This window comes from Cottoperca gobio, chromosome 11 (assembly GCF_900634415.1).
Source record: "Cottoperca gobio chromosome 11, fCotGob3.1, whole genome shotgun sequence".
NCBI lineage: Eukaryota > Metazoa > Chordata > Actinopteri > Perciformes > Bovichtidae > Cottoperca > Cottoperca gobio.
The window spans coordinates 15970686-15985685 of NC_041365.1; the positions used below are offsets into that span (position 1 = coordinate 15970686).

Sequence of the window (15000 nt, forward strand, 5' to 3'; positions counted from 1 at the left end):
AAAACATCCTACACTGATAATATTCAGCAGTAATTCAAATGGATGCATCATATTTAATAACTAAAAGTAAAAGTACAAATGTATATGCGCATCAAAAAAAAAAATCAAAAGTATAAGTATTCATTATGGAGAATGGCCAATTTTAGAACAATTGTATTTTATATTATTATTATTGGATTATAATTTTTGATGAATTAATGCACTTTAATGTTGCAGCTGGTAAAGATGCAGCTCATTTGAACTACTTTATATTCTCCTGCGTAGCTTAATCTATAATAATGTATAATCATTTGTTAGTTCTGCAAATGAACTGTCAAATAAATGTAGTTCAGTAAAAACTACAATATTGCCTCAGAAATGTAATGTAGCAGAAGTATAAAGTAGCACAAAATAGAAATACTCAATTAAAGTAGCCTATATGTACCTTAAAATTGTACTAGAGTAAATGTACTTACTTATCTTTTATCCTTATCAGATTGCTTCATTTGAAGTATCCAAAGAAAAAGGCTAAATTTAGTGAAGTCAGATCAATGAATTTGAACAATTTGAAGATGAAATATTTGTTTTTATTTCTTCTCCCTTTAATCATGTTGTGACCCCTCAGATTCTGATCCTGTCCCCCAGCTTGAGAATCACTTCCCGAAAATAGAAAGCTGAACATCCTCTGAATACTCGACTAAGTTTTACCAATTTACAGTATTTGCTTGGGCAAATGTGATCTATGATCTATTCAATTTAATGGAAACTACTAAAAGGGTTACCATCTATTTAAATCTGGGATGTTAATCAGGTTTCGAGTTATAATCTGAGTTTTATGGTGGTCTCGAAAATATCTAGGGGAGAAAGAATTTTGTCGTAAAAAACCCTAATTATGTGGCCTCTGGCACATTCCAATGCCACTCCACCATCTTATACACTGATCTTAATGATTGTATATTTTAATAAGTTTGCCTACCTCATTGTAAACATGTAGTACATTATTGAAAAGGAGAATTAGGCTTCTTGTGCGTTTTAGCCCACAGTCTGTATTCATATTGAAAACCACACCTTTTCCTGATTGATCAGAACTTTTGTTTTCTTTTATCTTTTATGTATTGTATGTACCTTCACTCCCGTTTCTTCTCAATTGATATACTCTACACCTATGGACAGTAAGCTGGTTGGACTTAAGAACATTCACTTTGTTACACACAAAGCAGGAGAACATTTCTCGGAAAGGATAACCACAAATGTAAACCATGGATAAAATATATGATGTGGAAAAACATTTACTTTGTGGGACTAATAAGGGAATATCTTGTTTCATAGGCTATATTACTGCAACACGTTCCATTAGGCTACATAATATATTAATATATATATATATGCATGTTTTAAACAGGATTTAGGGCATCTGACAGCCATTTGCATAATTGGTCAATGGCAAAAAATACAAAAGTGTTTAAAGAGTTCAATGACCGTGTGAGGCAGAGCCTACATGTTCTTCACATGACTGGACAGTTACTTTGACAACATTGCCTGTTTCAGTGTGTTTGCAATGCAACTTAGAGATTTGCTGTAAAAAGCACAATGGAAATAAAGATAATTCATTAGTTTGATCATTCTTTAGGCCCATAAACGTCTGTGTGGCGTATATGGGAAACAAAGCGTTTACAGTGGACGTCTAATGAGGATGTCCCCTGCCTGTGCAATCAATGCAATTATTAATGTGTTTTATCTACAATTATTTCAATATTTGTCAAACAGAGGACGACTCTCAGCTCGGCAGGACTAAACCCAATGAGAGATATTTGAAACAAAGGAAAAACACAAGATTTAGGTTTAATTGGGAATAAATGCCACATTACAGGATTTAATGATAACATTATAACTAATAACCTTTTATTAAGGCCTACACACGCTCTGTATTGAACGTATTACTGTACCTCCTCCTCTGCAGACTTTTTGAATTTGTTCATCATTTAAAGAGAAAATGAAGATCAATAGAAAGCATAGAGGATGTTTGTGTTGCTTGATAAAACACACACACACACATACACACACACACACACACACACAAAAAGGTTTCCGCACACACAGCCTTTAAGGGCAAAAAGTCAATTTTAATAAAAATGACCATATAACATTTATTAAAATCTAATAAAATTACAATTTGTAATCTAATTCCTTTCAGGCCCATGTTGTGGGGTGCCAGGTCCCAGTGTTGAAAATAAATACATCTCATCATTGTTGTAGACTGAAGCTGCAGACGTCCCATTAACTCCCTTCCCTGTTGTGTTTCCTCGTCTTCTTCTTCTCATCCTGCAGTCTCTTCAGCATTCACTCAAGTTATTTGTCACAGTGAAGCAGATATAAACAGGGACACATTCAACAGCAGGAAAACATGATCTGAAGCCACAGGAGGGTTAAATTAAGTCTACAATGTGTTTGTGTGTGTGTGTGTGTGTGTGTGTAGTTCACCGATATCATTTTAGCCCTACATATTAAAAAATATTTAAATATGCATGTTTGTTTGTTTTTTTTAAAAAGCAGTCTTTGACCAGCCAGTTGATGTCTGGGCTGACATGCATCATGCATGCCATCAAGATAAAAAAAGTGTAAAGGTTTTCCTCATGTAGTGTATCATTTGATCGCAATGAAAAGTAACAAACAATTCATCTTAAAAAAATTAAAGAATCAGTATTTTTTTTCTGTCCCATGAAGAAAAAGTTCAGTATTTCAGTAGAGGAAGTAGGTTTATCTGCTTTCTTGCCAAGAGTTAGACAAGAAGATGGATACCACTCTCGTGTCTGAAGCTACAGCCAGCAGTCGGCTAACTTAGCATAAAGACTGGAAACAGCTAGCAAGGTAGCAAAATCCCCCTTCCACCACATCTAAAGCTAACTAATTAAATTGTTTCTCAGTTGTTTATTATGTACAAAAATGTGTCGTTTCCTACAGATTTTGATATCTTTGGACAGAGCCAGGCTAGCCGTTTCCCCCTGGTTCCAGTATTTATGCTAAACTAAGCTAACCGTCTCCTGGTTCCAGCTTCATATTTAGCATTCAGACTGTCAGAGTGGTATCAATCGTCTTGTCTAGATAGCAAAAAAAAGAGTGTTTCCCAAAAAGAGTGGAGCTATTCCTTTAAAAATGGCAGCTGAAAAACAATAAAAAGTAACAGACTGTGTGTTTGCAAGTGTGTGTGTGTGTGTGTGTGTGTTTTTCCTTTGAGTCTTGTAAAAAGTTGGCGACACAGACGTCGCACCCATTGACCGTCATTTAAGATTTAAGACCCCCAAAAACAGATACCCCTCCTTAAATAAAATCTTTCCTAAAAATGAACCATTTTTCCACCAATACTGAAAAGTTCCTATGATATGTTTGGTGCCAAGAGTGTATGGATGTGTGTGTGTGTGTATGGATGAAGGGGTCTCCATTAAAATTTAGCTAAAATTTAAATTAAAAACACAGTTGGAATTCATAAAATACATTCAGTCTCTTTCACACTACCGGCGGGAGAATCTGTTCTTGAAAGCTTTGATAGTTTTGGCCATCATGGGGGCAATTTCTGTGGGAGGAAACAAAACGTGTGAGATTATAAAAGAACTCAGAACATAATTCTGTCTCTTTTTATGATCTGAACTCCATTAACACACACACACACACACACACACACACACACACACACACACACACACACACACACACACACAAGTACACAACACACACACACAAGTACACACACTTACTTTTGACCTGTGGCTTGTCCCGGCCAGCAGGTCCTGCTGCTGCTGCTGCTGCTGCTGCTGCTCCTCCTGCTGCTGCTGCTGCTGCTGAGGAGCGAGACGAGCTGGGAGAAGGGTTAAATTGGGACGAAGAGGAGCGCATCGTTTCACCAGAGTAGTCTATGGTGGCTGGTCTTATTCTGAAAGACACAGGAAGAGAAAAAAGTCTGTTACTGTGAATCTAAAATAAAGTGCAGAACAGAAAATCTTTTAGATTTTTGATTTGTAAATTACATGAACAATTGATCAACTATCAAAATTGTTGTCAACTAATTTCCTGTTGATTGACAAATCAGGTAATCAACTAACTGAGTACTTAATTATATGTATACTTTTGAAGAAAACCCTTTTTCGTTTTAGATACACAGCTAATTAATAAGGGCGTATGTGTCAACATTTGTTTAAAAATGTGGCCTGTGTACCTGTTTTACTCTTAACTATTACAATTAATACTTCAAGCTGAAGGGATAAATAATAAAATAAAGGATTTTGTTAAATAATCAATAATGACCAGCTGGAGATTTTTTTTTGTTAATTGTTAAGTTAAAAAAATGCAGTTTTTATCAAAACATTTGAGGGGATCTGACAAATACTGTAGATACACTGTTGGAAATGCATGAATAAAACTCACATGTATGTAAAGTGATGTTTCTATATCTTATTTCACTTCAACACCAAATTAAAGTCATAAACCTGAAAACAAAATGTATCAATATGCTGGCTGTGATACTGACTTGATGGGAGCAGCAGCGGCGGTGGAGGAGGCTGACGAGCCACTGATGGTGCCGAACTTCTCCTGGCGGCGGCGGACGTCACGCGGCGGCTTGGCGACAGAATTCACAAACGCCATCTTCACCTGCCGCCCTGCCAGGACAAACACAACACAACACTCACACTCAAACACCTTAATCAATTAACTTCAATATCAATTTGTGATGTTTTTGTAGAAATTAATAGTAAAAGGTTTTTGATTAAGATTTTTGACATTGTTTTATTCACTTATTTTATTGTATTTAAAAGTTGTAAAAGTTTATTCTATCTTTTTGTTAATTTATTAATAATTTACTGTATTGCATTTAAGTTGCAAAATTGTATTTTATCTTAATGTTATTTTAATAATCAATTACTTTATTGTATTAAAGTTGTCAAATGTAGGTACATTTTAATGTCATTTAATCAAAGCATCTTTTCCCCTCTTCACTCCTCAATTATTCCACTCCCTCCTTTTACCAAGCGAATGATGAAACCATGGATGTTATTTACTAAAAAATTAAAAAATGTTGTCTTATCACTTATTTGATTGTATTCAAGTTGTAAAATATTATTATTATTTATTTCCTTGTTTTTATTTCATGCCATTTTGCTACTATTACTGTAATAAAAGCTTTTAAATTAATTTGATTACATTTTTATTGTCTAGTGTGCATTGCTTAATTGTTTTTGTCTCTTCTGTTTTTACTGTTTTCACTTGTTCTGTCTTATTTTCGGCTCGTCAGTCATCTGTGAAGCACTTTGAACTGCACCTGTACGAAAGGTGCTTTACATATAAGGTTTGATTTATTAATTAATGTCCATTTTTGTCACTTTCTCGTGCTGATTAATATAAAACTAAAAGTGACTCGTTGCTTCTCCTACCTTTTGGCTTGTTGGCGTGGGCGGAGGAGATGTTCTGGGTGAGCATCCTCAGTCGCTCCTCGCGCTCGTCGTGCAGCCTCAGATACATCTCCCTCCACGACTCGTACTCCTGAGGAGACTCACGCTTAAAGTCCCGCTGACAGTGACGCATCCACAGCTCGTCAGATTCCTCTGTAAACCACTGAAGGAAGAGGGGAACAAAATCAACAAGGAGGGCCATCAGTCTTCTCAGGCTTCCTACACATTGTGCTCGTAATTCTATCGTTTTCTTCCTCTCATCTTGTCTATTTTAGTTAGGGAGGTCAGTTATTCTAATTGTTATTTTGGCCTTTTCCCACCCTAAAGTCAATTCTTAGCTGCCTCCATATTAAAACACAATGTTGTTAAATCTAATCAATCTCATTTCTCACATTTCATATGTATAGATATAATCCCTTTTATTTCTTTAATATTGTTTTTGTACCCTCCTTTTTATTTTCGCTTCGCTTACCCCATTGTAGTTCTTTGTGTGTTTATACATCGTTTATATTTTGGTAAAATGTATCAAACTGTATTTTAAACTGTGTTTTGTATAACTTAAAAAACTAATCTAACTAAATCTCAGCAGTCTGTCTGCGTCTCAACCACCCATAGGATGAGGGTCCTCACAAGACTAGAAAGACAAACGTGTGTGTGTGTGTGTGTGTGTGTGTGTGTGTGTGTGTGTGTGTGTGTGTGTGTGTGTGTGTGTGTGTGTGTGTGTGTGTGTGTGTGTGTGTGTTACCTGGTTGCTCTGCTCGATGCGGTACAGCTGCTCTGGTGTACATCGCTCCAGCACCGGCTCTAGGATTTCGAACGGCACTCCTCCAACCTCAGCGATGGCTGTAAGAGCACAGAGGCAGCGAGCAGTCATGTCATGGTCATTTGTTTTAACCACCCACTCGTGCAAAGAGTCAAAGTAGAAAGTGAAATATTTCTGAGTTCATAGATACTAAACACTTGATTGAGTTCCTTGTAGTTTCTGAGCCTTTTTCTTATCATACTATATTTAGTTTTTGGGCACATGGGACTACTGCTTTTCCTAAAATATGAAATGTATTATGTAAGGATAATAACTATAATAAAATAAGTAGACTATAACAGTGATCCCATGTGCCTAAATACTAAATAAAGTATGATATGAAAAACTACATTTTTAGCCAAATGGTTTGATGCCAATTTTGAAAATGTCTTCAGTTTTGTGCTTCGGCAAGCCGAGACAACACGCTCACTAAAATACTAAAATACGAAATTTCAGTTATGAGCAAAAATGGGTTAAGAAAACAGGCGGAGACGGTGGGAAGAGATCGCAGACTTCCTGCTTGTCTTTTATCCTGTCTGACACCTCGATCACAGTTTCATATTTTTTCCTCAGAATTACTGTAGAAGTATAATAATGCATAATAAAACATAACATGAATACATTTGAGTGCTTACTCAATGGTATACAAGCCTGTGAAAACAGTGAGGGCGTCTGGAGGCGCTCTAGTGCCCCCTTCTGGGCGACTCAGTGACTGTTTATATACTTTGTTGCTCATGAACATAAAATTAAATACAGCAGCTCCACTCACAGTCAATGTTGTTCTGCAGCACACGGATGCACTGCTCGTACAGAGTCATCATCCTGGGCAGGTAGGCTGTCTTTGATCCCGAGTAGACCGTCATCTTAGAGTTAAATCGCTTCCCTGTGAACCCGGAATCCTCCTCGTCGTTGCTGACAGGAACTGAGAGTAAAGAAGGGAGTGAGAGTCAGACAGTGCGACACAGAGCGGGGCAAGATGAACTTCTAGAGATATGGTGACACTGACCAGAAAGAAAAAACAAGAAGAATTAGAATAGAAGGTTAATTTTGTTCAATGTTTGTACTGATGCTTAGACCTTGAAACTTTGATAAATTATGCAATCTTTGTTTTTATCTTTCTATCCTGTTTTCCTCTATTATGAACATACAAGACATGTTTGGCCTCTAACCTCTCCTGCACAATGTTCAAACATTTTCTTAAATTCTTACTATTTTTCACGTCTATATGTGCAAAACATAAAAATACTGGTGAACTTTCAGGAAATCACAAGCGCTGACCTTCCTCAGTACATTTAGATGCCCACCAGAAACCAGTAGACGATCCAGGAGACGCAGGTAATCAGAGAACGTGTTTACATGCACTTCATTAACCTGGTTATAGTAAATCTGCATAGTCATCACCTGACCTTATTTAGGAAGCTTGGGTTGCTCATCTTAAGTGTATCTATACAGATTTTCCATAGTGGGGTCTGTTTTTTTTAAGAATAGCACCACTCTCGAAGCTCCGCTAACTTGTTGACAAACTGATTTTATTTCCTAGAACTTCTTCACAATAAAAGCATCGCACCGCTTCGGCAGTGGAAATGTTTTAATGTGAAGCTGCAATCGCAGGAAAGGTTTGCATAGCAGAAACGTAAAGAAAAGTATTCAGTAAACCGTAAAGTAAGGCTGATAGCCACTTTTTTTGTTAACATGACATTTAAGAAATCAGGTTACTGGAGAAAGCACACTGTAACCTTGTTCACTCCACAGAAGGTCATACATGACTAAAGCACTGTCAGCATAAAAAAAGAGGAAACTGAAGGAAATATTGAACAAAAATTAAATTATTTGCCTATAAAATATAAAAAATACATAATAATACAATTATGATGGACATACTATGAGGGTCCCCTTGATGGTCATTATTTAGAAGAATGAACTATGATGTTTCACAAACAAGACAATAATCTTTAAGGTGGGGGGCACTACCTTTCCGTCTCTGAGGGGACAGCGGTGAGACGTCGATGGAGGGCAGAGGTCTGTAATTGGGTTGGATCGCTGGCAGAGGGATCTCAGGAAGAGTTGCGACAACCTCCACCACCTGCACACATCACATGAACATCAACAAGCAGCATCTGAAAACAACTTTTCATATACGATAGTTAATAAATGAAGGCAAATTAAAGGTTAGTGTGCAGTCAAAGGATACAATGAATTAAAGGAAATGTTTAGGGAAATATGAAGAAATCTAAAGTAAAATGATCTGTTTAGTCTCCTCGGCTGCTGTTCTTACCCTGCTCTTGCGTTTTTCCGTTGACGCTGAACTGGAGCCTGAATGTGACCTCTTCGTACTCTGTGTGCCGTTAGCCTTGCTCCCTTTGGATGAAGAGGAGGTAGAGGAGGGGGCAGGCGGAGGGGTACGAGAGCGATGGGAGGACGACGTGGAAGAGGAAGGGTGAGATGGTCGACTGTGTGACGAGGAGGATGATGATGATGGCTTCTTCTTCTTCTTGACAGGGGTAGGGGCGTCATATGTGAGAAAAGACTCAAAGGACATGGTGGGAGCATCAAAGTCGTCCTCCACCTCTTTGGGTAGAGAGTCCTTCGGTGCCCGTGGTCGCCCTGGAAACGCAAATGGAAAAGTCAGGGGATGAAGTGTATCATGGGAAGGTTTGTGTAAACCTTACATTTCTGCTTACTGACAAATGATTTCCTATTGACCGTCATCGTTAAAGTACGGCACAGATAGAGAAACTAGGCATGAATTCCAAAGTTATTTTATACTATTTTAATTCTGCTATTTTATATTATTTTAATTCTGCTATTTTATATTATTTTAATTCTGCTATTTTATATTATTTTAATTCTGCTATATTATATTATTTTAATTCTGCTATTTTATATTATTTTAATTCCGCTATATTATATTGTTTTAATTCTGCTATTTTATATTATTTTAATTCTGCTATATTATATTGTTTTAATTCTGCTATTTTATCTGCTATTTCTATAATGGTACTTCACTCATTTACATCAACACTGTGATTATTGTACTGTAAATGCTCTCATTCTGTCTAATCTTGTACTAATTGTTATGTTTTTGCTGCAATTCTTGTATGAAATCTCACTAACCGGATGTTGCACATTTTGTGGGATGATGAAACGGAAACATGTTAACAGAGCTGCACTACTAATCATCTAATAAAAACAATAACATTGTTTTAGCTTTTGTGATGATGAAAGGTTTACTAAATCCAACTGTATTGTAAACTTGGTGTTAAAAATTCCTGCTCTGGAGCATCAAAACAAGTGCAACGTGTTCATAGGTAAACTGTCTAAACTATGACACGCTGTAATTAACTCATCTCATGCGTTATGTAACTATGTTCTCTACTTAGTAATAAATCCTTTCCATGTTTGTTGTTGTTTGTTGACTGATGCGATAATTATCATAAAGTCTAGTTTTATCTATCATTAGCTTTAAGAAGATACTCCATCCATCGTGTGGCCTATACTTCACAGGATTATAAAAATCAGTGTTTACAAAACATCAGGAAAAGAATCTTGTTGATATTTAAGGTTTTTGTACATTTGAGGCAACAAACTTTCTTCCTTTTCAACTGTTCAGAGATAAACAGCACTGACCTTAATATTCTAATCATAAAAGTCCTCCTCGGTGTATACTTGCGCAGCAGCCCTACTCGTGCAGCCGTAACCCCTTTTTCTCCCATTTGTTTAATCTTAAAAGGTAAATAATATGCAACATTTCTGTATTTAAAATATTTTAAATGACTTATACATTTTGTTGAGTTGTGTAATTATTCTCCAAAACATTCTCAATAATTTTTTAAGCCTAGAGAAATCTGTACTTTTAATCAAGGTAACGTTTTGGTTGCCCGTAATGGGGACGCATCATCTTTGCTCAAACTGTCATGAATTGACTTTTCAGGCAGTTTTAAGCCACATTTTTACAATACACTTTTTAGATTTTTGTCATTTTAAACTATACATTTTAACAAGATGAAGGATTTTGGTCATTGAGAAACGAGCTGCGCTAATGTTAGCCTCTAGCTTTGTTCTGTGTTTTTAACACACTGATTTTTAACGGGAAACTGCTTTATGAAGTGTTTTTACCGGTTTTAATCAACCTGTCCATTTGATTTGGAGAGGAGAAGACCTCCTTGGATAATTTGACGATGAGGTAATCCCAACCGGGGGAAGCTGAATGCAATGACCATCTCCCATGACCTGCGACACTGACTTCTGTTATTGTTTTGATTGAGAGCCCCCTAGTGGCAAGAACAGTGTACGTTAATTAATCTAATTTAGCATCATCTTGTCCCAGCTCCTAATTGAAGCCATATAATGTTTACACGGTTTTCCTACATTCAGTTTTTAAGCACCGTATATCTGGAACAAACCGCAGGTCCGCTGCAACTCTCAGTTCTTTCAAATCAAGGCTGAAGACTTTTCTGTTTACTGCTTTATTAAATCCAATAATTTTTTATTTCTTACACTGCTCTGTAACTTTTACGTGTGTATTTTATACCCGTCTTATTCAATTTAAGTCGGTTTGAATGTTTTTATTGCACTTGAATGTCCTTTTATAATGTTAGTCTTTTATCTCAATGCTTTAGATGTTTTATGTAATGCACTTTGAATTGCAGTGTTGGTGAAATGTCCAGGTAGAGGACAAACACAGGTTCGTGCTATCACCGAGGGATCTCTGGTGTCACAGTGAACCTCTTCCATCAAACACAAACACACTCACACTCACCATCATCTCCTCCTTTCTTCTTCTCCTCCCTCTTGCTCTCATGTGTTGTGGACTTCCTGCTGTGCTTTGCAGACTTTTGTACTGGACTCTGCTGTTGCTCTCTGTCTGCGCTGCGTTTCTTCCCTTCATCGCCTTCTCTTACTCCTCGATCACTACTCATCTCTGCATGGCGTTGCCGCCGCTCCTCGTCTCTGTCCCTGTTTTTGTCGCTGTGGGAACCATGGTGGTGGTTTTTGTTGGGTTCTTTGTTGGGTTTGACGTGGCGGACCTCTTTGCGAGGAGGACTCGGACTCGGACTCGGCTCAGGGTCAGCCTCGGCCTCGTGCTCTGGCTCGTGCTCGCGCTCATGCTCACGCTCTGGCTCGCGCTCAGGCTCGTGCTCGGGGCTCTCGTACTCGTCCGACCGGTAGCCTCCTCGCTGTGGAGGGCTGTACTGCTCGTGTTGAGGAGGTGAGGGCGAGTAGTTTGTGTGATAGCCTCTCTCCTCCTCCTCCTCCTCCTCCTCTTCTTCCTCCATGAAGGAGGGCTCTTCCTCGGGGGAGGGCTCCCGGGTGCGTCTGTGGCCTCCTCCACCACCTCCTGCCTCTGGGCCTCGAGAGTGCGTGTGTGAGCGCGGAGCCTCTTTGACGTGGCTGTTGGTGGGTCTGAGGTAGAAAGATTCACAGGGGTGAAACACAGTCACAGAACTGTTTGTTATTGTTAACGGTTACTTTGCAGATTAGAGTTTTACATGAAGCTTAAGGGCTTTAACCGAACCAACAATAAAACATTTATATGCCTCTTACAGGTTAACATATCAATAATAATCAACAGTTTAAAAAGTGTAGTTCTTCATTATGAAATGTGCCGAAAGCTGGGTGAGCAGAACTGATGTTAAATAAATAAATTGAAATGCAATGAATAAAGAATCTGGTTCCTTTATGTATACAAAGAATTTGCGTGCTTCTTTCTCTACAGGACAGAAGTTACTCCCTTTACTACAGAGCTGTTTAAAGTCTTGAACAATGAATCCCAACCTGGGGGTCAACATTTAAATTGCAAGACGAGCGGCAAACAATCAACAGGATAAGAGAGCAGGAAAAAAGTAAGCTACACAAAATGACTGTAATGTAAAATTTCCTTGTAAATGATCAAATCATTTGACCTCTACAGGCCTGTAGAAGTTTCTAAATAAAACAGGGGTAACATTTCACAAGGCGGCCAACATGTAGCACAAGGGAAAATGTATTTTGTTTAATTCAGCCTTCGTCTATTTTCCCCATTTAGATTTTTACAGTATTTTCTTTCAGTGTAATCGTTTTAATTTTATAGCTGCAAAATTGGTGCATAAAAGTTGGAGCTTTTTATTTACCATTTAGCAACACTGCTGTATATCTTGGACGAGTTTATTGATATTTTTGTACCTGCACTTTTACTGACATTATATATATTTTTCCACTCTGTATATTTGCACTCTTTCCTACTTGGTACTGCAACTGACGCACAACAATTTCCCTCAGAATAAATAAAGTTCTTATCTTGTCTTATATTTCTGAGCCTAAAAGAAAAGTTAAACAGGAGCAAAGAAAGGATAACTATTGAATATTTCACTGTGGAGTTTAATGTAACTGCTCCCTTTCTTATCCTGTCTCGCACCAGGTGTTACTCTACTAAATATGTGGAGGAACATGACTCAGCTTCAGAGTGAATATGGTACAAATTTGAGTTTATTTATTCAAAAATAACTAGTTTTTTTTTTCGGGAGAGAAAAGCTGTCCCCCCCAGTTCATTTGAGTTTAAGAGCGCTGCGACAGATAAAGGCAGCCTGTGACGATGGGTTACAAGTAAACATTGCATCTCCATTGAATATGATCCTTGCAGTGACCGAGAGATACAGTGTTCAGGGACATGAGAGCTAAAGTATGGACTTCTCCACTTCTTACTACTGTTTAGGCACAGGTATGCAGAACGTACCTGTCTGCAGACTGAGGAACCAGTTTCTTCCATTTAGCTACGAGGCCTTTTGCCACCTCTCCAGCCAGTTGGTGTTTCCTAAAAGAATTCACAGTCTTCCCGACTCCAGTTTCCTACAAGAGAGAGCGAAACAAAGTGTAAACATGGACACGGATCACTCTTTCTTCTAGCATCCAAGCCCAGATTTACTCAACAAACACAAGGCAAAGTTAATGAAAGATTAAGATGACTGAGCAAAGCATTTCTGTTCACAGCAAAGATCCAATTCTTGCACATTAGAAACACTGTTATATTGCTTTTTAACTGGAGTAGTAAATAATTAAAGATGCTAAAGAGCTCCTTGCTAAACTATCTACTGGTCGTGTCTGTCTGACTATGGAGCTCTAGCAGCATCACTTTCTTCTTTTAGTGGAAGACTTTCTAGTTTGGAAATCAAGAGGACTCTTACCACCAGTATGTCCACAGTCATGGGAAGTTCCCCCAGTCTTTTGAAAGTCTTTAGTAGCTGGAAAAACAAGAGAAAAACTTCAGTGCACACATTTTCAATATCAATACCTGATAGTATTAGTGTAGAGGTCTACACAATGTGAATAATTATAAGTAGCATTATTACTTTGGTATTACTGAAGATAATGAAATAAAATGTGATTCTTCATTTAAATCAAATATCTTTCTAAAAAGTCAAAGGTAGAGTCGTTATTTTCTTTATACCTAATTTTATTCTAGTTACTTTTATTTAATTGCTAAATTGTATTTATTGTTGTTTTTTCAATTTGACGCACTTTGGGCTGCATGTTTGTAGGTGCTATTTAGATAAATAAAGTTGAGTTACAATACCTATATTCTATTAGCATTGATAGTAAATTAGTCATCATTACCATTTTACCATTTTGCAGATCATTACGGTTTGGAGAATATGACAATATATACTGTGAGATTAATACCAATGTAACTATCCCTTTAATATCTCTGGGTGTATGATATCAATGCATCTATAGTATAAATCAATGAGCAGGACTGCTTACTGCCAATCCTGAGTTTTGATTTTTGCATTAATGTGATGAAATACTTTAATCTGTAAAGAATTAAATCAACTGGATTATACAAAAACAGACACTCCTGTCTCGTTCTTTAATCCATAAACACATTCTCAATAGCTGAGCATGAAACTCTCATTCTCAAAGAATCGTCTTTCCAGAGTTTACAACCACACTTCCTCACGGATTGAGTTGGCTCAGTTGTCATTGACGACCACCTGTTATCACACGGTAGAAGTTCAATGGTGAGGGTCACTTGCCGACAACTGAGCCATCTCCATGGCGATAGAGCAAACTCCATCTGCTTAGGCAGGAGACGTGATGGGAAGCAACGAGAAGAAACCAGCAAGTTGACTTTAAGATTATTTTAGTGTAAAACTTTCTCAATAGATATTCCAGAAAATGTACTTTAAATATAATCCTAAATATGTGTTGACTGAATAGTATTGTATATGGAATATTGTTTAGAACTAAATATTTTAAAAGTTATTATATATGCTTGTATTGCAATATTTAAGTTAAGCAAATAAATTAAATAAAAACCTATAGATTGTTGTATATCGAAATTGTGAAATTACAGTGAGAAAGGATTTGATCTTTATCGTCCTATATGGACTTGGAGACAGCGGATATGATTAGGTCCAATAAGATTTGATGTATAGATCACAGCATAGCACATATACATATATGTACAGTAAAAACCCTCATTTATTTAAGCTATTGTCGATAAATCGATTAATTTTTTGCCAAGCTGCTGTAACAGTGAAATTATCCCGCTTCGATATCTTTGGGTTTTGGACTAACTAAAGACATTTAAAGATATCACCTTGGACTTTGAGAAACTGGGATGGACATTTTTCCACTATTGTGACATTTTATAGACTAAAATATTGAAAAAATAATTTCGAAAATAATCATCAGATTAATTTAACCTTCACAGGGTTCACAGGTTTCTAACTACTGTTCAGGATGATTTACATGAAAATATTCTGAACTCCCTTTGTTCACATTATGTCTCATAAAAAACTC

The 15000-nt window shown here is 37.2% G+C and overlaps 1 protein-coding gene across 2 annotated transcripts in view; it reads right to left on the reverse strand.

Moving 5' to 3' along the window:
- Positions 1-2081: 2081 nt before the first annotated feature.
- The window catches only part of eloa (elongin A), a 16565-nt gene continuing 3646 nt past the window's right edge, over positions 2082-15000 (reverse strand). The window contains exons 2-12 of one of the 2 annotated variants that reach the window (XM_029443636.1): positions 13383-13439; positions 12935-13047; positions 10982-11625; positions 8498-8826; positions 8194-8305; positions 6992-7144; positions 6166-6263; positions 5403-5583; positions 4502-4631; positions 3732-3907; positions 2082-3550 (exon numbers count right to left, since the gene is read on the reverse strand). In XM_029443636.1, the coding sequence (XP_029299496.1) occupies positions 3489-3550; positions 3732-3907; positions 4502-4631; positions 5403-5583; positions 6166-6263; positions 6992-7144; positions 8194-8305; positions 8498-8826; positions 10982-11625; positions 12935-13047; positions 13383-13439 (2055 nt within the window). In that variant the 3' untranslated portion in view covers positions 2082-3488. Of the gene's footprint in view, positions 3551-3727; positions 3908-4501; positions 4632-5402; positions 5584-6165; positions 6264-6991; positions 7145-8193; positions 8306-8497; positions 8827-10981; positions 11626-12934; positions 13048-13382; positions 13440-15000 lie in introns of both variants that reach the window. The other variant, XM_029443635.1, reaches the window with a different exon arrangement.